Below are 27,865 nucleotides of genomic sequence, written 5' to 3' on the forward strand. Positions count from 1 at the left end.
TGCAATCGCTAGGCTACTATACATGGCCAGGAAAGTAATAGCACGAAATTGGATAAATGCTGAACCACCTGCGAGAAGGGAATTTCTCCAATATGTTCAACATGGTCTAAAATTGGAAAAGGGGGTGTACAAAAAAAGGGGGAAAATAGAAATGTTTAATAAAATGTGGTCTCCTTGGCTTGAATTGGATTGAGGAGTATAGGCGTCGTGTTTCCTAAGACCTGGATGAGGATAAATTACACGAGGCAGAAGGGCCTCAGTGGGGTGAAGATTGAGACTGAGCTGTCTTAGGGGGGAGGGAGGTAGTTGGGGTAATGTTGGGGTTTATTAAATAAGAAAATGTGTATGTGATATATTGCAATGTAAATGGCATTCTGATGTTCTTCTTGATATTGTTAATAAAAATCTATTTAAATAAAAAAAAAAAAAAGATTTTTCTGTATTTTCATGACTATGAAAATTGTACATTCACACTGAAGGCATCAAAACTATGAATTAACACATGTGGAATTATATACTTAACAAAAAAGTGTGAAACAACTGAAATTATGTCTTATATTATAGGTTCTTCAAAGTAGCCACCTTTTGCTTTGATGACTGCTTTGCACACTCTTGGCATTCTCTTGATGAGCTTCAAGAGGTAGTCACCAGGAATGGTTTTCACTTCACAGGTGTGCCCTGTCAGGTTTAATAAGTGGGATTTCTTGCCTTATAAATGGAGTTGGGACCATCAGTTGTGTTGTGCAGGAGTCTGGTGGATACACAGCTGATAGTCCTACTGAATAGACTGTTACACTATATGGATACTTTTTATCTGTGATTCTGATGAAAAACAGACATGTGAGTGGACAGAAGCTAGCAGGGCGGTGCCATCTTATAGGACACGTCAGAATACTTAGGGGACAATGTTAACAGATACTGGTGGTGCGTCATGACGTCGTGTAAATAATGTCTTCCATCTCAAAGAAGCATGGCACTCTCCCATTTCTTTTTAAAAATGGACATTTCTCTGTGACTTTCTTTTTTTTTTTTTTCGCAGACACACTGTCTACAAAAAGCCTGAACATGTGAATATAAACTTTAATGGGTTCTACCCACATACATGATTCACAGACATCTGAATAGCGCCTGAGGGTTAATGCTGCTGAGATTGTGCTGAGACTTCCTGCTGGGAGAGGGGGACAAAGAGCTGATCAGAAAGTTGAGGATTGTATTTCCATGGGCAAATTACATTATTTTTTTTTAGGGGAAAAAATGCTCTTTGGACTGGAAGCCCTGCAGTGGAAAGTTTATTTTTATTGTTCTTGTTCATTATTCCTCTGCTCCTGGTTCAGGGGAAAACCAAATCCGCCTACTGATTTCCATGTATGGCTCCTACACAGGTCACAATTCACAAAGTCATAAATGACCAGCCAGGACACATTGCTGTCTCTCTAGACAAATGTCAGCCTTCGGTCAGAAAGGGAGAGGGGGAATCACAACTGGTTTCACCATCAAACAAAGGTTGGTGTAAGGTCCTCTTTAAAGTTTATGACCATGCGCGTGGTGCGGAGCTGATCCGGCAACCCGTACCGCCGGTCTGTGGTTTCCGTGTCCGTGTTGCAGCTGTCGCTGGAGTCGCACGTATGTGGTGAACACATGTCGCAGTACTGTCTGTGGCAGTAGCACAGAGTCTCCTCTGAGCTACTGGAGTCTGACTCTGAGCAGAGGGTCTGGGGTCTGAAGGTTTCTGTGACTATATGGTTCCAGCGATTAGCATGGCTGGAGCCATTTGACTTCTCTGGTGGCTCTGATAATTTGGTTATCCATAGGTCACCATTTTCTTGGCCACACGAGTCCACGGTCTTCATTGGATCTGAAGGATGATGGGAACGTTCAAGGTTTGGTTCATCCAGTCTTCTATCACCCGGGTCATCACTTAGAGGGTTTGACCTATTATGTCTGTTGCTGATACCAATGAGACAGTTGGTTGGAGAAAATATGGGCGTAGAGTACTGCGAGGTGGTGGAGACGTTCCTGCGGCCATATCCATGCCCTCTCCTCCTCCGTGTTATGTATGGGGATAAGCTGATGCAGACATTTCGGAACCCTTCGGGGGGATGTGGTATGGGCTCTCGTTGGACGCTGTGACTGGCACGTCTCTGCCTTTGAGGAGACCCCTGATTACACCCTGACAGGGTCTCCACGCTGAGCTCCTTGAGGATCTCTTGAAGCTTCTCACTGCTGACGTAGTTCACCTTTCTGGATAGTTGCTCCCAGGCCTCGGTCGGGCCGTCCACCGATCTCTCAACGTACTCCCTATGAGACTTCGTGACGCTGTCCACAAAACTGAAGTTTCTGGAGACTGACGCAAGGTCACTGTCTGCTCTTGGTCCTGCGGATAGGACAACGTCATGGAAATCGTCTCTCGCCTCACCAGGGAGCCTTATGTCTTCATCCTTGCAGTTCACATCAGCGTGGATGACCATGCTTTGGGTTACGTCATCGTCTTGGCCGGCGGTCAGGGGTCCCTTGCCTTCCGGATTAGCAGTGGTCTCTGTAGTGGCCTTGTACTGATTGAGGGTCAGCGTGGAGGTGGAGATGGCAGAGACCTGTGTAATCTCCATGCTGGATTCTGACTTCAGGAGCTCCACCAGCTTCTCCTTGGCGTTGGTCACCTGCTCCTGGAGACTTTCTATCACTGCATTCTTCTGTCATGTGAAACAAACAGAGAGAAAGCCATTTACTGACAGGACAGAGGTCAGCGTAAAGTGTTTACTAGGCTTAATACAGAAAAGATAAATATGTTTGTACCGTGTTAGCCAATAGATAGAAAAATATGTAGAATTGAGAGTCCTCAGTGGTTGATACCTTTTAATGGCGAACTGAGAAGATGGTAACAAATTGCAGCTTTCGAGACTACACAGGTCTCTTCATCAGGCAAAGACTAATACAAAATCTGAAGAATCACATATTTATTATCACATAAATATGTGATTCTTCAGATTTTGTATTAGTTTATATCTGATGAAGAAACCTGACTAGTCTCGAAAGCTGCGATTTGTTACCTTTTAATGGCCAACTGAGAAGATGGTATCAACCACTGAGGACTCTCAATTCTAAATACAAGGCTTAAGATATTTATGGCATAGGCATGACATAGGTCATCCATGTCTAAATAGCGGAGGTGCAGCACCCAGCCCCCTCAGCAAGCAGCAGCGACCTGGGGCATCAGCGACCTGGGGCATCAGCGACCTGGGGCATCAGCGACCTGGGGCAGCAGCGACCTGGGGCACCTCAGCTCTGGACACATTCACTTCAATAGGGGCTGCAGTACCCCAGAACGAGCACTACAGTGAGCAGCGCTGTGCTGTCTGAGAGCGACGGAGGTGACTGACACCACAGATATGATATGGAGGATCAATCCTAGGCATAAACCCCTCTAATTACCAGGCAATGAAACACTTTCTCATATATGTTGTATCTCAATCCATTACTTGTTTTAAACATCTCTGCTGTCTGTCAGTGAATAGGAACATTCCTGTTTATATTCAGAAGCTAAAAACCCTTTCCTGGCCTAGATGTTCTCACAGCTGAACATTTGTTGCAATGCATCCCATCTAGGAAATCCTCCGCACAGCTGTAGCACAGATCTCTCCTGTCCTGATATTCTGCAAGGTTCCTCCTCCATTAACGCAGGGGCAGACAACACATTGGTGCAGCCGCACGGGGCCTGAGAGGCAAGGGGGCAACTGATATGATATACTACATCCACCCCCGCACTAACATATTGTATCACGTCACTTTCCAGCCTTCACTTCTGACATTACGACCCCAGAATAATTCTGGGTATCCATCAGGGGCGTAATGACCACAGTGGTCTTGACTGCGCCCGTGCAGGTGGGGTATTGGTGCTGCCTATACCAGCAGAGGCTTCAACTGGATTTGCATCCTTGGACACATCCAGTTGAAGTGTATTATTTGCACAGACCCATCGGGTCCTTGTACAGCAATACAAGCTGCCGGCCAATCAGAGACCAGCAGCTGACGTTATGGCCTGGATGGGGCCCTGTTATGTTTGCTAATGACAGGTGTTATGAAGGCAATCCAGAAACACAGTGTGCTTAGCGATCAGAGCGCACACAGTGATCTGACAAATACCCAAAAATACAAGAACGAGCTCTGAGACGTGGAAACTCTGTAGACTGCACACCTGATCCTATCCTAAACACAACTAAAAGCGGCTGTGGATTGCGCCTAACAACTACCTAGGCAACTCGGCACAGCCTAAGAAACTAGCTAGCCTGAAGATAGAAAAATAGGCCTGACTTGCCCCAGAGAAATTCCCCAAAGGAAAAGGCAGCCCCCCACATATAATGACTGTGAGTAAGATGAAAAGACAAAACGTAGGGATGAAATAGATTCAGCAAAGTGGGGCCCGATATTCTAGGACAGAGCGAGGACAGTAAAGCGAACTTTGCAGTCTACAAAAAACCCTAAAGCAAAACCACGCAAAGGGGGCAAAAAAAACCCACCGTGCCGAACTAACGGCACGGCGGTACACCCTTTGCGTCTCAGAGCTTCCAGCAAAACAAGAGACAAGCTGGACAGAAAAAAAGCAACAAAAAAGCAAAAAGCACTTAGCTATACAGAACAGCAGGTCACAGGAACAATCAGGAGAAGCTCAGATCCAACACTGAAACATTGACAAGGAGCAAGGATAGCAGCATCAGGCGGAGTTAAGTAATGAAGCAGTTAACGAGCTCACCAGAACACCTGAGGGAGGAAGCTCAGAAGCTGCAGTACCACTTGTGACCACAGGAGTGAATTTAGCCACAGAATTCACAACAGGGCCCACAATAAAGGACATATATAGTGGATTTTAAAATGTATTGCTCCCCTGGTGAAAATTACAGTTATTGTGAACAGATAAGCAATGTGAAGGTGAAATGATCTCCTAAAGGCCTCAAGTAAAAGAGGACACATTTTCGGTATATTTTAGGCAAATATATATATTATTTTAAAAATTAGAAAAAGAAAATGTGTTCTCAGATAACTTTGATCGAGGTTTCAGATCTTAATTAGCCTGTTAGGGTTATGGCTTGGTCACCATCATCGTTAGGAAAGGCCAGGTGATGGAAATTTCCCAGCTTTATAAAAACCCAGCCTCCTCTAACCTTGTGCCAAAAAATAGCAGCCATGGGTTCTTCTAAGCAGCTGCCAAGAACTCTGAAAATTGAAATGGTGGAGGCCACAAAGCAGGAGAAGGCAATAAGAGAATAGCAAAGTGATTTCAAGTTGTCCTTTCCTAGAGCGGTAAATCAGAACCCTCCCTGACTGCAGAAGACCTTCAGAAAGATTTAGCAGACTCCGGATTTGTGGTACATTGTTCTACTGTTCAGAGACACCTGCACAAATATGGCCTTCATGGAAGAGTCATCAGAAGAAAACCTCTCCTGCGTCCTCACCATAAAATTGAGCATCTGAAGTATGGAAAAGAACATCAAACCTGATGCATTTGGGAACAAATCCGGTGGGTCGATTGTTGTGAATTCTGTGGTCAGGCTCCCTCCTGTGGTCATGAGTGGTACTTCGGCTGGTTCTGTCCATGAGCTTCCTTTGGTGGATGTGAGTGGGGCTGCTGCTTCTGAGTTTCCTTCCTCAGGTGACAAGGTTAAGTCGTTAGGTGCTGTTCTATTTAACTCCACCTAGTTCTTTGTTCCTGGCCTCCAGTCAATGTTCCAGTATTGGTCTTGCTCTCTCCTGGATCGTTCTTGTGGCCTGTCTGCCCTGCATAAGCTAAGTTCTGCTTGTGTTACTTTTGTTTGCTATTTTTTCTGTCCAGCTTGCTATATTGGTTTGTTTAGCTTGCTGGAAGCTCTGGGACGCAGAGGGAGCACCTCCGTACCGTTAGTCGGTGCGGAGGGTCTTTTTGCGCCCTCTGCGTGGTTGTTTGTAGGTTTTTGTGCTGACCGCAAAGCTATCTTTCCTATCCTCGGTCTATTCAGTAAGTCGGGCCTCACTTTGCTAAAATCTATTTCATCTCTGTGTTTGTATTTTCATCTTTACTCACAGTCATTATATGTGGGGGGCTGCCTTTTCCTTTGGGGAATTTCTCTGAGGCAAGGTAGGCTTATTTTTCTTTCTTCAGGCTAGCTAGTTTCTCAGGCTGTGCCCGAGGCGCCTAGGTCTGGTCAGGAGCGCTCCACGGCTACCTCTAGTGTGGTGTGATAGGATTAGGGATTGCGGTCAGCAGAGTTCCCACGTCTCAGCGCTCGTCCTATGTTATTAGTAACTATCAGGTCACTTTGTGTGCTCTTAACCACCAGGTCCATTGTGGTTCTGAATCACCTGTTCATAACAATACTGGAGGCCCAAAGTACTAATGCTTCTCAATAGAGGGAAAAGAGAAGTTCTGAGACCATTTTTTTTCTTTGCACTGTGTTTTGTCTTTCTTTTCCCCTAGACATTTGGGTGGTTCAGGACACAGGTGTAGTGATGGACATAAAAGGCCTGTCTTCTTGTGTGGATCATCTCACTGCAAGAGTACAAAATATTCAAGACTTTGTGGTTCAGAATTCTGTTAGAACCAAGAATTCCTATTCCTGATTTGTTTTCTGGAGATAGAGCTAAGTTTCTGAGTTTTAAAAATAATTGTAAACTATTTCTGGCTTTGAAACCCCGCTCCTCTGGTGACCCAGTTCAACAAGTTAAGATCATTATTTCTTTATTACGTGGCGACCCTCAAGACTGGGCATTTTCCCTTGCGCCAGGAGATCTTGCATTATGTGATATTGATGCGTTTTTTTCTGGCGCTCGGATTGCTGTATGATGAACCTAATTCAGTGGATCAGGCAGAGAAAAATTTGCTGGCTCTGTGTCAGGGTCAGGATGAGGTAGAGATATATTGTCAGAAGTTTAGGAAGTGGTCTGTGCTCACTCAATGGAATGAATGTGCGCTGGCAGCAATTTTCAGAAAGGGTCTCTCTGAAGCCCTTAAGGATGTCATGGTGGGATTCCCTATGCCTGCTGGTCTGAATGAGTCTATGTCTTTGGCCATTCAGATCGATCGACGCTTACGTGAGCGTAAAACTGTGCACCATTTGGCGGTATTATCTGAGCATAAACCTGAGCCTATGCAATGTGATAGGACTTTGACCAGAGCTGAACGGCAATAACACAGACGTCGGAATCGGCTGTGTTTTTACTGTGGTGATTCCACTATGTCTGCCACCATTGGTACGGTACAGTCGAAATTTCTTTTGTCCGTTACTTTGATCTGCTCTTTGTCATCGTATTCTGTCATGGTATTTGTGGATTCAGGCGCTGCCCTGAATTTGATGGACTTGGAGTATGCTAGGCGCTGTGGGTTTTTCTTGGAGCCCTTGCAGTGTCCTATTCCATTGAGAGGAATTGATGCTACGCCTTTGGCCAAGAATAAGCCTCAGTACTGGACCCAACTGACCATGTGCATGGCTCCTGCGCATCAGGAGGATATTCGCTTTTTGGTGTTGCATAATCTGCATGATGTGGTCGTGTTGGGGTTGCCATGGCTACAAGTCCATAACCCAGTATTGGATTGGAAATCTGTCTGTGTCCAGCTGGGGTTGTCAGGGGGTACATGGTGATGTTCCATTTCTGTCTATTTCATCATCCACCCCTTCTGAGGTCCCAGAGTTTTTGTCAGATTACCGGGATGTATTTGATGAGCCCAAGTCCAGTGCCCTACCTCCGCATAGGGATTGTGATTGTGCTATCGATTTGATTCCTGGTAGTAAATTTCCTAAAGGTCGACTGTTTAATTTGTCTGTGCCTGAGCACGCCGCTATGCGGAGTTACGTAAAGGAATCCTTGGAGAAGGGTCATATTCGCCCGTCGTCGTTGCCATTGGGAGCAGGGTTCTTTTTTGTGGCCAAGAAGGATGGTTCGTTGAGACCTTGTATTGATTACCGCCTTCTAAATAAAATCACAGTCAAATTTCAGTACCCCTTGCCGCTGCTGTCTGATTTGTTTGCTCGGATTAAGGGGGCTAGTTGGTTCACCAAGATAGATCTTTGTGGTGCGTATAATCTTGTGCGTATTAAACAGGGCGATGAATGGAAAACAGCATTTAATACGCCCGAGGGCCATTTTGAGTACCTGGTTATGCCATTCGGGCTTTCCAATTATCCATCAGTATTTCAGTCCTTTATGCATGACATCTTCCAAGAGTACCTGGATAAATTCCTGATTGTATACTTGGATGATATTTTGGTCTTCTCGGATGATTGGGAATCTCACGTGAAGCAGGTTAGAATGGTGTTCCAGGTCCTGCGTGCAAATTCTTTGTTTGTGAAGGGGTCAAAGTGTCTCTTTGGTGTTCAGAAGGTTTCATTTTTGGGTTTCATTTTTTCCCCTTCTACTATCGAGATGGACCCTGTTAAAGTTCAGGCCATTTATGATTGGACTCAGCCGACATCTCTGAAGAGTCTGCAAAAGTTCCTGGGCTTTGCTAATTTTTATCGTCGCTTCATCAATAATTTTTCTAGTATTGCTAAACCGTTGACTGATTTAACCAAGAAGGGTGCTGATGTGGTCAATTGGTCTTCTGCTGCTGTGGAAGCTTTTCAGGAGTTGAAGCGTCGTTTTTCTTCTGCCCCTGTGTTGTGCCAGCCAGATGTTTCGCTCCCGTTCCAGGTCGAGGTTGATGCTTCTGAGATTGGAGCAGGGGCTGTTTTGTCGCAAAGAAGTTCTGATGGCTCGGTGATGAAACCATGTGCCTTCTTTTCCAGGAAGTTTTTGCCTGCTGAGTGTAATTATGATGTTGGCAATCGAGAGTTGCTGGCCATGAAGTGGGCATTCGAGGAGTGGCGTCATTGGCTTGAAGGAGCTAAGCATCGCGTGGTGGTCTTGACTGATCACAAGAACTTGACTTATCTCGAGTCTGCCAAACGGTTGAATCCTAGACAGGCTCGTTGGTCGCTGTTTTTCTCCCGTTTTGACTTTGTGGTTTCGTACCTTCCGGGCTCTAAGAATGTGAAGGCGGATGCCCTGTCTAGGAGTTATGTGCCCGACTCTCCGGGTTTGCCTGAGCCGGCGGGTATTCTCAAAGAGGGGGTAATTTTGTCTGCCATGTCCCCTGATTTGCGGCGGGTGCTGCGAAAATTTCAGGCTAATAGACCTGACCGTTGCCCAGCGGAGAAACTGTTTGTCCCTGATAAATGGACGAGTAGAGATATCTCTGAGGTTCATTGTTCGGTGTTGGCTGGTCATCCTGGAATCTTTGGTACCAGAGATTTGGTGGCTAGATCCTTTTGGTGGCCGTCTCTGTCGCGGGATGTGCGTTCGTTTGTGCAGTCCTGTGGGATTTGTGCTCGGGCTAAGCCCTGCTGTTCTCGTGCCAGTGGGTTGCTTTTGCCCTTGCCGGTCCCGAAGAGGCCCTGGACACATATCTCTATGGATTTTATTTCGGATCTCCCCGTCTCTCAAAAGATGTCGGTCATCTGGGTGGTTTGTGATCGCTTCTCTAAGATGGTCCATTTGGTACCCTTGTCTAAATTGCCCTGATTTGGTGCCATTGTTTTTCCAGCATGTGGTTCGTTTACATGGCATTCCGGAGAACATCGTTTCGGACAGAGGTTCCCAGTTTGTTTCGAGGTTTTGGCGAGCCTTTTGTGATAGGATGGGCATTGATTTGTCTTTTTCCTCGGCTTTCCATCCTCAGACAAATGGCCAAACTGAACGAACCAATCAGACCTTGGAAACATATTTGAGATGTTTTGTTTCTGCTGATCAGGATGATTGGGTGTCCTTTTTGCCGTTGGCTGAGTTCGCCCTTAATTATCGGGCCAGCTCGGCTACTTTGGTTTCGCCGTTTTTCTGCAATTCTGGTTTCCATCCTCGTTTCTTTTCAGGGCAGGTTGAGTCTTCGGAGTGTCCTGGTGTGGATACTGTGGTGGATAGGTTGCAGCAGATTTGGACTCATGTAGTGGACAATTTGACATTGTCCCAGGAGAAGGCTCAACGTTTCGCTAACCGCAGGCGCTGTGTGGGTCCCCGACTTCGTGTTGGGGATTTGGTTTTGTTGTCGTCTCGTTATATTCCTATGAAAGTTTCCTCTCCTAAGTTTAAGCCTCGTTTCATTGGTCCGTATAGGATTTCTGAGGTTCTTAATCCTGTGACTTTTCGTTTGACCCTCCCAGCTTCTTTTTCCATCCATAATGTATTCCATAGGTCATTGTTGCGGAGATACGTGGCACCTGTGGTTCCATCCGTTGATCCTCCTGCCCCGGTTTTGGTTGAGGGGGAGTTGGAGTATATAGTGGAGAAGATTTTGGATTCTCGTATTTCGAGACGGAAACTCCAGTACCTGGTTAAGTGGAAGGGTTATGGTCAGGAAGATAATTCCTGGGTCTTTGCCTCTGATGTTCATGCTGCCGATCTGGTTCGTGCCTTTCATTTGGCTCATCCTGGTCGGCCTGGGGGCTCTGGTGAGGGTTCGGTGACCCCTCCTCAAGGGGGGGGGGGTACTGTTGTGAATTCTGTGGTCAGGCTCCCTCCTGTGGTCATGAGTGGTACTTCGGCTGGTTCTGTCCATGAGCTTCCTCTGGTGGATGTGAGTGGGGCTGCGGCTTCTGAGTTTCCTTCCTCAGGTGACGAGGTTAAGTCGTTAGGTGCTGTTCTATTTATCTCCACCTAGTTCTTTGTTCCTGGCCTCCAGTCAATGTTCCAGTATTGGTCTTGCTCTCTCCTGGATCGTTCTTGTGGCCTGTCTGCACTGCATAAGCTAAGTTCTGCTTGTGTTACTTTTGTTTGCTATTTTTTCTGTCCAGCTTGCTATATTCGTTTGTTTTGCTTGCTGGAAGCTCTGGGACGCAGAGGGAGCACCTCCGTACCGTTAGTCGGTGCGGAGGGTCTTTTTGCGCCCTCTGCGTGGTTGTTTGTAGGTTTTTGTGCTGATCGCAAAGCTATCTTTCCTATCATCGGTCTATTCAGTAAGTCGGGCCTCACTTTGCTAAAATCTATTTCATCTCTGTGTTTGTATTTCCATCTTTACTCACAGTCATTATATGTGGGGGGCTGCCTTTTCCTTTGGGGAATTTCTCTGAGGCAAGGTAGGCTTATTTTTCTTTCTTCAGGCTAGCTAGTTTCTCAGGCTGTGCCCGAGGCGCCTAGGTCTGGTCAGGAGCGCTCCACGGCTACCTCTAGTGTGGTGTGATAGGATTAGGGATTGCGGTCAGCAGAGTTCCCACGTCTCAGAGCTCGTCCTATGTTATTAGTAACTATCAGGTCATTTTCAGTGCTCTTAACCACCAGGTCCATTGTGGTTCTAAATCACCAGTTCATAACAGTCGATGAAGATAAAATGGAACTCTCTGACCACAATGATCAGAGGTATGTGTGGAGAAAAAGGGGCACAGAATTACAAGAAAAGAACATCTAGCCAATCATTAAGCCTGGAGGAGGATCAATCATGATTTGGGGTTGTGTTGCAGCCAATGGCACAGGAAATATTTCATGGTTAGAGAGAAGAATGGATTCAATGACATTTCAACAAATTCTTCATGCAAACATAACACCATCAGTAAAAAAGCTGAAGGTGAAAAGAGGAAGAGGATGACTGCTACACATGGATAATGATCCACGTCAGAATCCACAATAGATAACCTCAAAAGAGACAAGCTGAAGGTTTTACAATGGCCCTCACAGTCCCCTGATCTGAGCATCATTGAAAATCATTATCTAGACATCAAAATAGCAGAGGATGGAAGACGACTCAGGAATCTCACAGAACTGGAGTAATTCTCCGAGGAAGAATGGATAAAAGATACTTGCAAAAGGGGGTGCTACTAGGTACTAGCCATGCAGGGTGCCCAAACTTTTGCATCAACCCACTTTTCCTTTTTGTAATTTTTAAAATGTAAAAGATGAAAAAATATATTTATTTTTTTGTTTAAAAGTAAATGCATCATCTGTAACTTTAGGCCTGTTAGATCATTTCATCTTCAACTAGCTTAACTGTTCACAATAACAGTAATTCTGACCAGGGGTGCACAGACTTTTACATGTATACCAGGATGGGAGATACTGTATATATACTAGGACGGGGCACATCCAACTCTAGTTACACCACTAGTGTCTATAGATCAGTTACATCTGGGCCGGGGGTGCCGAGGCCGGGCTGGGGGGGTGCCGAGGCTGGGCTGGGGGGTGCCGAGGCCGGGCTGGGGGATGCCGAGGCCGAGCTGAGGGTGCAGAGGATGGGGGTGCGAAGGCCGGGCTGGGGGGTGCCGAGGTCGGGCTGGGGGGTGCCGAGGCTGGGCTGGGGGATGCTGGGGGGTGCGATGGCCGGGCTGGGGGGTGCCGAGGCCGGGCTGGAGGTGCCGATCCTGAGCTGGGGGGTGCCGAGGCCGGGCTGGAGGTGCCGAGGCCCAATCAAGGCCTGGGCGCGTGGGTCAGACTCGCCTCGGTCAGCAGCCGTCTCATGGAGGTGTTCTCTCCCAGCAGCTGGTAGATTTGCTCTTCGCTGTACATAGACCTCATGCTCTTGCAGGGACTGGCGAAGTACTTGGCCATCTGCACGGTGCTCTGACTCGGGTCTTCTTGAAACTGCTTCCATTGCAAAAGCTGCGGGACAGAATAGAGCCATGTGTTATCAGAAATTCATTCAGACCCTCAGAATAGGGGGAGGGGAGCCAGCACACAGGGGACCACAGACATTCGCTGATTTGCAGCTGCAAACACTAGTTGCACCCATAATAAGACTAAAGATACTTTATGTAAACCCAATCAATGCCAATGCAAGTTCTAGAGAGGCAGCGCATGACCCCGAAACAGAAAACTCTGCCCCCTCTGGCCAGGCACCAGGTATTACACGGTGTGTGTTTTCTTGCAGTGCTCCTTTAACACACTGGTTCTGAAGTACACTGGGTACACACCAGAAAGATGTCACCTCTGTACCCTGCCTGTTATAATGGGGGCTCAAAGTATCAACATCCAAGTCCACACAGTAAAGAGGGGGCTGCCGCCCCAGAAGTCCACTGGAGCTTAACAGAGCGGCCCCCCAGGGTAGCGGATCAGGTAGCGCCCATTCTGAGGACTTCTCCTGTTTCGGATCATCAAGTTGGGGGAGTATTGATTGGACAGGAGGTTTTGGACTTTGCTTTACATATGGAGACTGGCTTGTGGCATAAAACTGCCCTATCTTCCCTTCCTGAACCCGTAGTGTTGGGTGTGAGCTGCTGATCGTCAGTGGTTTTCCTTCTGTGGCGGGTGTGATAGATAAATCTCCGGGTCCGGATGGCATACACCCACGAGTACTAAGAGAACTAAGTAATGTAATAGATAAACCATTATTTCTTATTTTTAGGGACTCTATAGCGACAGGGTCTGTTCCGCAGGACTGGCGCATAGCAAATGTGGTGCCAATATTCAAAAAGGGCTCTAAAAGTGAACCTGGAAATTATAGGCCAGTAAGTCTAACCTCTATTGTTGGTAAAATATTTGAAGGGTTTCTGAGGGATGTTATTCTGGATTATCTCAATGAGAACAACTGTTTAACTCCATATCAGCATGGGTTTATGAGAAATCGCTCCTGTCAAACCAATCTAATCAGTTTTTATGAAGAGGTAAGCTATAGGCTGGACCACGGTGAGTCATTGGACGTGGTATATCTCGATTTTTCCAAAGCGTTTGATACCGTGCCGCACAAGAGGTTGGTACACAAAATGAGAATGCTTGGTCTGGGGGAAAATGTGTGTAAATGGGTTAGTAACTGGCTTAGTGATAGAAAGCAGAGGGTGGTTATAAATGGTATAGTCTCTAACTGGGTCGCTGTGACCAGTGGGGACCGCAGGGGTCGGTATTGGGACCTCTTCTCTTCAACATATTCATTAATGATCTGGTAGAAGGTTTACACAGTAAAATATCGATATTTGCAGATGATACAAAACTATGTAAAGCAGTTAATACAAGAGAAGATAGTATTCTGCTACAGATGGATCTGGATAAGTTGGAAACTTGGGCTGAAAGGTGGCAGATGAGGTTTAACAATGATAAATGTAAGGTTATACACATGGGAAGAAGGAATCAATATCACCATTACACACTGAACGGGAAACCACTGGGTAAATCTGACAGGGAGAAGGACTTGGGGATCCTAGTTAATGATAAACTTACCTGGAGCAGCCAGTGCCAGGATCATGGGGTGCATTAAAAGAGGTCTGGAAACACATGATGAGAGCATTATACTGCCTCTGTACAAATCCCTAGTTAGACCGCACATGGAGTACTGTGTCCAGTTTTGGGCACCGGTGCTCAGGAAGGATATAATGGAACTAGAGAGAGTACAAAGGAGGGTAACAAAATTAATAAAGGGGATGGGAGAACTACAATACCCAGATAGATTAGCGAAATTAGGATTATTTAGTCTAGAAAAAAGACGACTGAGGGGCGATCTAATAACCATGTATAAGTATATAAGGGGACAATACAAATATCTCGCTGAGGATCTGTTTATACCAAGGAAGGTGACGGGCACAAGGGGGCATTCTTTGCGTCTGGAGGAGAGAAGGTTTTTCCACCAACATAGAAGAGGATTCTTTACTGTTAGGGCAGTGAGAATCTGGAATTGCTTGCCTGAGGAGGTGGTGATGGCGAACTCAGTCGAGGGGTTCAAGAGAGGCCTGGATGTCTTCCTGGAGCAGAACAATATTGTATCATACAATTATTAGGTTCTGTAGAAGGACGTAGATCTGAAGATTTATTATGATGGAAAATAGGCTGAACTGGATGGACAAATGTCTTTTTTCGGCCTTACTAACTATGTTACTATGTTACTATGTGCTCACAGACCCTGGAGGAGAGAAGCTGCAGCTGCATCCCCCTCCTCCCTCCGCCATGCACATGGATGTAATGATGGCGGCAGGGAGATGCCCCAGGGTCTTCTACACATGTCTATCAGGATTCCCGGCTCAGGCCGTGTTTCATTGTCAGGATCTTTCCGTCTAGTTATGTTTCATTGTATTATTCGGGCAGTTCTGATTGTGCGGATGGTCCTTCATACATCACATCCGATCATGGCCAACTCCTCCTGTACTGACAGTGAGAGGAAATCGCTGTGACGGGGCTGTCCACTAGCAGAAAAACATGGCTGCGGAAAGAGCGCCCCATGTGTCCATGGTTGTGTGAGGTATTACTGCTGAGCTCCATTCTCTTTTCTGGAGCTGCAGTATCCCATAGAGCCTGTAGTCAGGGGTGGCGCTGTGGGGTGAGCGATCCTGGACAGCTTCAGTAAGGGCCCTGGTCCTCGCTCCATCTCCTTTATCAGTGGTCCCCAACTCCGGTCCTCAAGAGCCACCAACAGGTCATGTTTTCAGGAATTCCTTAGTATTGCACAGGTGATGGAATTATCACCTGTGCAATACTAAGGAAATCCTGAAAACATGACCTGTTGTGCGGTCTTGAGGACCGGAGTTGGGGAGCACTGTCCTATATCATCTCTAAGCTGCACAGGTCTAGTCAGGAATAACATGGTCTCCGAGGCCGGCGGTATGGCGACGATGACCCTGCTATTATGGTGGGGTAAGAACCATTCCTGTATTGTCTCATGTGGCTCCCTGCAGATAGGATGGGACATGAGGAGGTCTCTGCAGCCCGGAGCCATCACAATACCTGTATACAATCACTGCTAGAAGGAATCATCTGCTCTGATCACTGCAGAAACCCGCTAGGTCATACGCTCCGAATCAGACATATGGATGATGCTGGAAGGATGCGAGAAGGATGCAACAAGTATCAATGCTGATGTCAGCGCAGCCGCCCAATGCACAATATCTTATCCCGTGAGGTGTTCTGCTGCCGCCTACTGGACACATGAGCATCCGACATCTGCTTCTCCCTCTGGGCTGCTCCCCAAAGAAACTGTCCAGAACCAGCAGCATCACACACATATATAATAACAGGGGACTGGAAACGCGTAGTGTGGCATCATGTCCCTATAATTACAGGTTGTGCATGTACCTGTAGTGACATGAAGGAGCCAGAATCTGTAACAATACTGTACAAATACTATAATGCTGCCCCTATGTACAAGAATATAACTACTATAATACTGCCCCTATGTACAAAAATATAACTACTATAATGCTGCCCCTATGTACAAGAATATAACTACTATAATACTTCCCCTATGTACAAAAATATAACTACTATAATACTGCCCCCTATGTACAAGAATATAACTACTATAATACTGCCCCTATGTACAAGAATATAACTACTATAATACTGCCCCTATGTACAAGAATATAACTACTATAATACTGCTCCCTATGTACAAGAATATAACTACTATAATACTGCTCCTATGTACAAGGATATAACTACTATAATACTGCCCCTATGTACAAGAATATAACTACTATAATACTGCTCCTATATACAAGAATATAACTATAACTACTATAATACTGCACCTATGTACAAGAATATAACTACTATAATACTGCCCCTATGTATAAGAATATAACTACTATAATACTGCTCCTATGTACAAGAATATAACTACTATAATACTGCCCCCTATGTAAAAGAATATAACTACTATAATACTGCCCCTATGTCCAAGAATGTAACTACTATAATACTGCTCCTATGTACAGGAATATAACTACTATAATACTGCCCCTATGTACAAGAATATAACTACTATAATACTGCTCCTGTGTACAAGAATATAACTACTATAATACTGCTGCTATGTACAAAAATATAACTACTATAATACTGCTCCTATGTGCAAGAATATAACTACTATAATACTGCCCCTATATACAAGAATATAACTACTATAATACTGCCCCTATGTGCAAGAATATAACTATTATAATACTGCCCCCTATGTACAAGAATATAACTATTATAATACTGCTCCTATGTACAAGAATATAACTACTATAATACTGCCCCTATGTACAAGAATATAACTACTATAATACTGCCTCTATGTGCAAGAATATAACTACTATAATACTGCTCCCTATGTACAAGAATATAACTACTATAATACTGCTCCCTATGTACAAGAATATAACTACTATAATACTGCTCCTATATACAAGGATATAACTACTATAATACTGCCCCTATGTACAAGAATATAACTGCTATAATACTGCTCCTATGTACAAGAATATAACTACTATAATACTGCTCCCTATGTACAAGAATATAACTACTATAATACTGCTCCTATGTACAAGAATATAGTTACTATAATACTGCTCCTATGTACAAGAATATAACTACTATAATACTGCCACTATGTACAAAAATATAACTACTATAATACTGCTCCTATGTACAAGAATATAACTACTATAATACTGCCCCTATGTACAAGAATATAACTACTATAATACTGCCTCTATGTGCAAGAATATAACTACTATTATACTGCTCCCTATGTACAAGAATATAACTACTATAATACTGCTCCCTATGTACAAGAATATAACTACTATAATACTGCTCCTATATACAAGGATATAACTACTATAATACTGCCCCTATGTACAAGAATATAACTGCTATAATACTGCTCCTATGTACAAGAATATAACTACTATAATACTGCTCCCTATGTACAAGAATATAACTACTATAATACTGCCCCTATGTACAGGAATATAACTACTATAATACTGCTCCTATGTACAAGAATATAACTACTATAATACTGCTCCTATGTACAAGAATATAGTTACTATAATACTGCTCCTATGTACAAGAATATAACTACTATAATACTGCCACTATGTACAAAAATATAACTACTATAATACTGCTCCTATGTACAAGAATATAACTACTATAATACTGCCCCTAAGTACAAGAATATAACTACTATAATACTGCCTCTATGTGCAAGAATATAACTACTATAATACTGCTCCCTATGTACAAGAATATAACTACTATAATACTGCTCCCTATGTACAAGAATATAACTACTATAATACTGCTCCTATATACAAGGATATAACTACTATAATACTGCCCCTATGTACAAGAATATAACTGCTATAATACTGCTCCTATGTACAAGAATATAACTACTATAATACTGCTCCCTATGTACAAGAATATAACTACTATAATACTGCCCCTATGTACAGGAATATAACTACTATAATACTGCTCCTATGTACAAGAATATAACTACTATAATACTGCTCCTATGTACAAGAATATAGTTACTATAATACTGCTCCTATGTACAAGAATATAACTACTATAATACTGCCACTATGTACAAAAATATAACTACTATAATACTGCTCCTATGTACAAGAATATAACTACTATAATACTGCCCCTATGTACAAGAATATAACTACTATAATACTGCCTCTATGTGCAAGAATATAACTACTATTATACTGCTCCCTATGTACAAGAATATAACTACTATAATACTGCTCCCTATGTACAAGAATATAACTACTATAATACTGCTCCCTATGTACAAGAATATAACTACTATAATACTGCCCCTATGTACAGGAATATAACTACTATAATACTGCTCCTATGTACAAGAATATAACTACTATAATACTGCCCCTATGTACAAAAATATAACTACTATAATACTGCCCCTATATACAAGAATATAACTACTATAATACTGCTCTTATGTACAAGAATATAACTACTATAATATTGCTCCTATGTAAGAGAATTTAACTACTATAATACTGCCCCAATGTACAGGAATATAACTAATATAATAATGCCCCTATGTACAGGAATTATAACTACTATAATGCTGTCCCTATGTACAGGAATATAACTACTATAATACTGCCCCTATGTACAAGAATATAACTACTATAATACTGCTCCTATGTACAAGAATATAACTACTATAATACTGCTCCTATGTACAAGAATATAACTACTATAATACTGCCCCTATGTACAAGAATATAAATACTATAATACTGCCCCTATATACAAGAATATAACTACTATAATACTGTCCCTATGTACAGGAATATAACTACTATAATACTGCTCCTATGTACAAGAATATAACTACTATAATACTGCCCCTATGTACAAGAATATAACTACTATAATACTGCCCCTATGTACAAGAATATAACTACTATAATACTGCTCCTATGTACAAGAATATAACTACTATAATACTGCTCCTATGTACAAGAATATAGTTACTATAATACTGCTCCTATGTACAAGAATATAACTACTATAATACTGCCCCTATGTACAAGAATATAAATACTATAATACTGCCCCTATATACAAGAATATAACTACTATAATACTGTCCCTATGTACAGGAATATAACTACTATAATAATGCCCCTATGTACAGGAATATAACTACTATAATACTGCCCCTATGTACAAGAATATAACTACTATAATACTGCTCCTATGTACAAGAATATAACTACTATAATACCGCTCCTATGTACAAGAATATAACTACTATAATACTGCCCCTATGTACAAGAATATAACTACTATAATACTGCCCCTATGTACAAGAATATAACTACTATAATACTGCTCCTATGTACAAGAATATAACTACTATAATACTGCTCCTATGTACAAGAATATAGTTACTATAATACTGCTCCTATGTACAAGAATATAACTACTATAATACTGCCCCTATGTACAAGAATATAAATACTATAATACTGCCCCTATATACAAGAATATAACTACTATAATACTGTCCCTATGTACAGGAATATAACTACTATAATAATGCCCCTATGTACAGGAATATAACTACTATAATACTGCCCCTATGTACAGGAATATAACTACTATAATACTGCCCCTATGTACAAGAATATAACTACTATAATACTGCCCCTATATACAAGAATATAACTACTATAATACCGCTCCTATGTACAAGAATATAACTACTATAATACTGCCCCTATGTACAAGAATATAACTACTATAATACTGCCCCTATGTACAAGAATATAACTACTATAATACTGCCCCTATGTACAAGAATATAACTACTATAATACTGCTCCTATGTACAAGAATATAACTACTATAATACTGCCCCTATGTACAAGAATATAACTACTATAATACTGCCCCCTATGTATAAGAATATAACTACTATAATACTGCTCCTATGTCAAGAATATAACTACTATAATACTGCCCTTATGTACAAGAATATAACTACTATAATACTGCTCCTATGTACAAGAATATAACTACTATAATACTGCCCCTATATACAAGAATATAACTACTATAATACTGCTCCTATGTACAAGAATATAACTACTATAATACTGCCCCCTATGTATAAGAATATAACTACTATAATACTGCCCCTATGTACAAGAATATAACTACTATAATACTGCTCCCTATGTACAAGAATATAACTACTATAATACTGCCCCTATGTACAGGAATATAACTACTATAATACTGTCCCTATGTACAGGAATATAACTGCTATAATACTGCTCCTATGTACAGGAATATAACCGCTATCATACTGCCCTGTGTGCTATATGACGCGGTTTGGTCGGCGGTGTAGGACAGGTGTGTCTGGGATAACGTCTGGGTGTGGACAGTTTTACCTGCGGGATGAAGATGAGGCAGGTGATGGTTGTCGTGCAGAGGAGGACGCTGCCGGCCGTCACCCCATAGACCAGGCTGGGCCAGTTATAGAAGAAGCGTGACACTAATAGGACGACCCCAGTGGCCACCATCACCAGGCTGCTGCCCACCATGATCACCAGGGACTGGTTCACCGGAGGAGTGCTGATATTCTTGGTCAGACCGGCCAAATATGTACCGTAAACCAGAAACATGGCCTGCAAGGCACAGAAGAGAGGAGTTCAGAGGGAAGAAGCGAATCACAGGGAGCATTGTATAACCTGGATTCTTCTGCAGCTGTGTTCATCCTGGGCCTCCTGGTTCATGAAGAGGCTGCCAGGATCACAGCTCACACCCGTACATGACGGATGGAAGGATTTGATATAAAATAATGGAGCACCTTGAATCCGAGCAGTAGAGCGGTCCAGAAGTCCATGTACTTGGAGGAGCAGAGCCGAGTCCTGGAGACGTCACAGAACGTGGCCCGATCCGCAGCCTGGGGAGGGCGAGAAGTGGACGACTGACGTTACATGGATCATTGTAATATTCTGCAAAAAATAAAGGGGTGGCTGGACCTGGGGTAAGGACAGGGGTAGAGCGAGACCCCCCACAGGACCCCTCGAATTCAGGTCTGACAGGGAACTTGCAGGCGTCAATGATTTAAAGGGCCAGTCAGGTCCACAAGATCAGTCAGTGGGAACTTTCTCTTTTACATTCAGCAGCTGAGAACCGAGATGGACTTAAAGGAATCTTCCCATGTTTAGAGGACGTCACCCACCCTGAGGTTCGGGAGTAAATCACTGGTCCCCTGGGTCTAATCTGGGGGCTTTTAATTCCCCCATTAGAATAAAGCGATGGCTGAGCTCTTCCGGTTATTCTCTATGGAACTGTCAGAAAAAGGTGATCGCAGACAGCGACTATCCCCAGCAGGTCCGTAGTCAATGGTCGGAGCGGACCCCAGGACCACCTAACTGGGCACTGCAGAGCCCCCCTCTCTGCATCAGTGGAGGTCTTGGCAGTCAGACCACCAGAAATAAGTTATCTAAAGAGTGAGGATTTGTTATAAAGTCACTTTGTAACAATATGATCAGAATGTATCAGTGGAGACAGAATCTATCAGCCGGAGAGAAACATTAAAGTCTCTGGATGGAAGGCGGGCAGTGAGTGCTTGCTGTCAGTGAATAAACGCATAGATCTCGAAAAGGGCGAGAAATGAAGCGATAAGTCCGTATTAGAGCTGCGGCTTTGTGTCTTTGTGCGAGGTCAGCACTGCTGTGCGGCCTGAGACTGTTACCATGACTAGTACTACAAGCAGTGATCTCACGGGTGCGTCACCTTAATGCCAGCGCTCACATTCTGGGCACAGATCACGGGGTCCGATAACACCCAGGTGAGGAGCAGCAGAGCGTCAGCGACCAGCAGCGCGGCCTCCAGTCCCAGCAGCGTGATGTCCTTTATGATCTATAGGGGAAGGAACAATCCGTCATCAGTATGTAAGAACTGCACCGCCTCATCAGGATCACACTGGATAGAAAAAGTCTACACACCCCTGGTAAAATGCCAGGTTTTCATCATGTAATACATCTTACCAAGGAGAATCATTTCAAAACTTTCCCCACCTTTAATGTCCTCTCTAATCTGGATAAATCCATTGAGACAAAAAAAAATGAAAACATTATAATGGGGAAAATAAAAATGCAAGCACAATATTTGAGTCTGGTTGTAAATGTGAGCACCCTCCTATAATCAGGACTGGGGTTGTGCACAGAATCGAGCACATTTCCCCTCATGTTACATTGTATTCTGATTAACCCCAGAGGAAGTGTCGCTGACATTTTCTGGTCCTAAACAGCTGACAACACAGCAAAGGATCTCCATGTGGAAAGTCAAGAGAAGGTGCAAGATCTACCGTGGATCGCTGAAGATTTATCAAGAAGAGGCTGAAATTTAGCACAACAGTGATGTTACTTAGAACTGGACTCAAAAGATGATGAAAAGACAAGAAGAAAATTGGTCCTGATTAATAATAATAATAATAATAATAATAATAATAATAATAATAATAATTTTGTTTCTATAGCACCATCATATTCCGCAGTGCTTTACAAATTATAGAGGGGACTTGTACAGACAATAGACATTACAGCATAACAGAAATACAGTTCAAAACAGATACCAGGAGGAATGAGGGCCCTGCTGCTCGCACACTACAAACTATGAGGAAAAGGGGAGACAGGAGAGGTGGATTATATTCTACGTGTGACCACAATCTACCGTATTCTTATGTCCGGCCTGTGCAGTTGGGTGGAAAGACAGAAACCTTTTCCTACATAGAAAGACATCCAAGCTGGCGATGTTCTACAAAACCTTCATGACGCCAGCCTGGAGCATGTGGTGAATGTTTCATGTCTAATGGGACCAAGGGGAAACTCTTTGGTCGTAATTTAAAAAGGTTCAAAGCTGACACTGGGCATCACCAGAAAATCACCATTCCCACAGTTAGGCATGGTGGAGATAGCATTATGCTTTGGGGATTTTTTTTTCTGCAGCTGAAATTGAGGCTTTAGGCTTTTAGTCAGTCCAAATAGCAGTCAATTTTGCAACAAAACTTTCCGGCCTCTGCTAAAAAGCTGAAGATACATTTCAGCGACAACGACTCTAAACGACCTGCAAATAACCAAAAGAACGGCTTCACCAGAAGAAGATGGAAATTTAGGAATGGCCGAGCCTAGACTTGAACCCAAGTGACAATCTGTACTGACCTGAAGAGGGCGCTGTACACAGGAGATGACCCTGATACATATGTAGCTACTGCAAGGACATGCGGGCAAAGATCGCCAATTCTGATAGACCCCAACCCAGAAGTCTGAATGCTGCCAGAAATTCACAGGGGACTGCAACAAAGTATGTGTAAGGGCGTGCAAATTTATGCAACCACAATATTTTACCTTTATATCTTTTCCAACCCAATATATATATATATATATCTACTGCTCTAAAAAATAAAGGGAACACTTAAACAGAATATAACTCCAAGTAAATAAAACTTCTGTGAAATCAAACTGTCCACTTAGGAACAACACTGCTGACAATCAATTTCACATGCTCAATAAAGGAGTGGTTCTGTAGGTGGGGACCACAGACCACATCTCAGTACCAATGCTTTCTGGCTGATGTTTTGGTCACTTTTGAATGTTGGTTGTGCTTTCACACTCGTGGTAGCATGAGACGGATTCTACAACCCACACAAGTGGCTCAGGTAGTGCAGCTCATTCAGGATGGCACATCAATGCGAGCTGTGACAAGAAGGTTTGCTGCGTCTGTCAGCGTAGTGTTCAGAGGCTTGAGAAGCTACCAGGAGACAGGCCAGTACACCAGGAGACGTGGAGGGGGCTGTAGGAGGACAACTACCCAGCAGCAGGACCGATACCTCAGCCTTTGTGCAAGGAGGAACAAGAGGAGCACTGCCAGAGCCCTGCAAAATGATCTCCAGCAGGTCACAAATGTGCATGTGTCTGCACATACTGTTAGAAACCGACTCCATGAGGATGGTCTGAGGGCCCGACATCCACAGATGGGGTTGTGCTCACAGCCCAACATCGTGCAGAACCCTTGGCATTTGCCATACAACACCAGGATTGGTAAATTCGCTCACTGGCGCCCTGTGCTCTTCACAGATGAAAGCAGGTTCACACTGAGCACGTGTGTGGGGTGGCATTTCTTTGGAGGGCCGCGCAGCCCTCCATGTGCTCGCCAGAGGTAGCCTGACTGCCATTAGGCACCAAGATGAGATCCTCAGACCCCTTGTGAGACCATGTGCTGGTGTGGTTGGCCCTGGGTTCCTCCTAATGCAGGACCATGCCAGACCTCATGTGGCTGGTGTGTGTCAGCGGTTCCTGCAAGATGAAGGCATTGAAGCTATGGCCTGGCCCGCCCGTTCCCCAGACCTGAATCCGATTGAACACATCTGGAACATCATGTCTCGCTCCATCCACCAACGTCACTTTGCACCACAGACTGTCCAGGAGTTGACGGATGCTTTAGTCCAGGTCTGGGAGGAGATCCCTCAGGAGACCATCCGCCGCCTCATCAGGAGCATGCCCAGGCATTGTAGGGAGATCATACAGGTCACACACACTACTGAGCATCATTTCCTTGTCTTGAGGCATTTCCACTGAAGTTGGATCAGCCTGTAACTTCATTTTCCACTTTGCTTTTGAGCATCATTCCAAATCCCGACCTCCATGGGATATTAGTTGTGATTTACGTTGATCATTTTTAGGTTTTATTGTTCTGAACACATTCCACTATGTAATGAATAAAGATTTACAACTGAAAAATTTCATTCAGTGATATCTAGGATGTGGGATACGCAGTAAAACGGCAGTGACCCAAGCAAGTTGAAACAAAACGTTCCTTTATTGTGTTTCTTCACACAGTCTATTAGCAATACACAGTAACCGGCTTTAGTTTGCAGTCCCTACACAGTGTTTTCACAACTATTTGCTCTACAATAAACCAAATTTTGCTTTCCCACAAATAGGGGGCAGTGTTGGTCTTGGAAGCAGACAGAGCAGTTGTCTGCAGAGGTCTTTCTGTGTGGAGCAACATAGGGGCAAAAGGAACTGACACCCTGCGTCCCGAGCTGTCTTGTGTTTGCCAGGCTGAAATCCGGAGGATAGCGTGAGGTGCACGGCGTGAGTAAAGAGACTTGGTATCGGCGGGCGGTCGCCCCAGGGAAACTGGGCAAAGGGAAGTCTGGCCTGTGTAGGGACTATCACAGAAAGTGTGATCAAACAGTAACCCAATGATCTCACAATGGTACTATATAAAATATATATTTTATTGAACATTTGTTAATAACATTAAAAACATATGAATCACTACATGAAAAAAGGTGCAAATCCTCAACAATAAGAGGGACTATATAGCCTGAGTGACACCACTAAACCAGGCCCAACATACAATTTAAACAAAGTATCGCATCATGCTGTAAAATACAAGGTAATAGGGTTTAACCTGTATGGTCTATCCTAGCATGGAATCCTCTAGGAATCTCAATGTAGTTACCAATACATACTAGAATATCCCCAGTTGGGAAATATGAAGACCCATATCATGGTTATAACCCCCCATCTTGTATTAAAAGATCTGACAGCTTGTATAGACCGGTATATTACCTCTGAAGTAGACCTGGTGTGTGCTCCTCGGCGTCCCTCTGCCCCGATGCGCGTTTCGCAGTAGCTTCTTCTGCTTCCTTTTGCCCCTATGTTGCTCCACACAGAAAGACCTCTGCAGACAACTGCTCTGTCTGCTTCCAAGACCAACACTGACACCCCTCCACCTATACTACAGGACTTTTAATCAGTCACTGCTTCACTATTCTAATTACAGCCACACCTGTGTCTGCAATACGCCCTAATGGCCTCACTAGGTAATAGGGTTTAACCTGTATGGTCTATCCTAGCATGGAATCCACAGCCACACCTGTGTCTGCAATACGCCCTAATGGCCTCACTAGGTAATAGGGTTTAACCTGTATGGTCTATCCTAGCATGGAATCCTCTAGGAATCTCAATGTAGTTACCAATACATACTAGAATATCCCCAGTTGGGAAATATGAAGACCCATATCATGGTTATAACCCCCCATCTTGTATTAAAAGATCTGACAGCTTGTATAGACCGGTATATTACCTCTGAAGTAGACCTGGTGTGTGCTCCTCGGCGTCCCTCTGCCCCGACGCGCGTTTCGCAGTAGCTTCTTCTGCTTCCAAGCAGAAGAAGCTACTGCGAAACGCGCGTCGGGGCAGAGGGACGCCGAGGAGCACACACCAGGTCTACTTCAGAGGTAATATACCGGTCTATACAAGCTGTCAGATCTTTTAATACAAGATGGGGGGTTATAACCATGATATGGGTCTTCATATTTCCCAACTGGGGATATTCTAGTATGTATTGGTAACTACATTGAGATTCCTAGAGGATTCCATGCTAGGATAGACCATACAGGTTAAACCCTATTACCTTGTATTTTACAGCATGATGCGATATTTTGTTTAAATTGTATGTTGGGCCTGATTTAGTGGTGTCACTCAGGCTATATAGTCCCTCTTATTGTTGAGGATTTGCACCTTTTTTCATGTAGTGATTCATATGTTTTTAATGTTATTAACAAATGTTCAATAAAATATATATTTTATATAGTACCATTGTGAGATCATTGGGTTACTCTTTGATCACACTTTCTGTGATAGTCCCTACACAGGCCAGACTTCCCTTTGCCCAGTTTCCCTGGGGCGACCGCCCGCCGATACCAAGTCTCTTTACTCACGCCGTGCACCTCACGCTATCCTCCGGATTTCAGCCTGGCAAACACAAGACAGCTCGGGACGCAGGATGTCAGTTCCTTTTGCCCCTATGTTGCTCCACACAGAAAGACCTCTGCAGACAACTGCTCTGTCTGCTTCCAAGACCAACACTGACACCCCTCCACCTATACTACAGGACTTTTAATCAGTCACTGCTTCACTATTCTAATTACAGCCACACCTGTGTCTGCAATACGCCCTAATGGCCTCACTATGCCTCTGCGCATTCTGGAGAGCACAAACAGCGCCCACTAGCTGTAACAGGGGTCACTGCCTCAAATATATAAATACTAGATGGCAGCCCGATTCTAAAGAATCGGGAGTGTAGAATCCATATATATTTTATTTATTCAAATGTAAGAATAATAAAATTAATAAATAATAGTAAGAAAGAACAAAAAATGGCTGCACTCACCAGCTCTTGACTTGACAATTCTTGTTATTTAAGGTACAGTTACACAGGATCCATGAACATGCTTATGAGGGGAGGGATGAAAGACATCAGACGACAACTTTGCGTGTTGTGGCAAATGCCACAACAACGGTTCTTTGCTTAAGAACAATAATGTAAATAATAAATAATATGTCGGCGTCTTTTTGCTCTGCATTATTAGTATACTTTCTATCAGACCTAATCTTACGTGCGCCATCAGCAGCTTTGGGCTCTGTGTCATTAGTATCCTTACTATTAGAGCTCATGTTGGCTAAGCTAAACAGCTTTAAGCGTGGTGGTGGCAAACAACAGGTTAATAAGAGGCAGTGTCAGGTAGTAGGAAAATAGCCAGTTAATAATAGGCAATAGTTCTTTGCAGGAATGCAGATATTAATAAATAGGCAGTTTATATTGCAGA

At 43.7% G+C, this 27,865-nt stretch overlaps 1 protein-coding gene across 1 annotated transcript in view; it reads right to left on the reverse strand.

The window, feature by feature from the left end:
- Positions 1-796: 796 nt before the first annotated feature.
- The window catches only part of GPR156 (G protein-coupled receptor 156), a 189,935-nt gene continuing 162,866 nt past the window's right edge, over positions 797-27,865 (reverse strand). The window contains exons 6-10 of the mRNA XM_069760469.1: positions 21,979-22,104; positions 21,044-21,139; positions 20,625-20,861; positions 12,424-12,585; positions 797-2,690 (exon numbers count right to left, since the gene is read on the reverse strand). Coding sequence (XP_069616570.1) covers positions 1,494-2,690; positions 12,424-12,585; positions 20,625-20,861; positions 21,044-21,139; positions 21,979-22,104 — 1,818 coding nt within the window. The 3' untranslated portion in view covers positions 797-1,493. The remainder of the gene's footprint in view (positions 2,691-12,423; positions 12,586-20,624; positions 20,862-21,043; positions 21,140-21,978; positions 22,105-27,865) is intronic.

This window comes from Ranitomeya imitator, chromosome 3 (genome assembly GCF_032444005.1).
Source record: "Ranitomeya imitator isolate aRanImi1 chromosome 3, aRanImi1.pri, whole genome shotgun sequence".
NCBI lineage: Eukaryota > Metazoa > Chordata > Amphibia > Anura > Dendrobatidae > Ranitomeya > Ranitomeya imitator.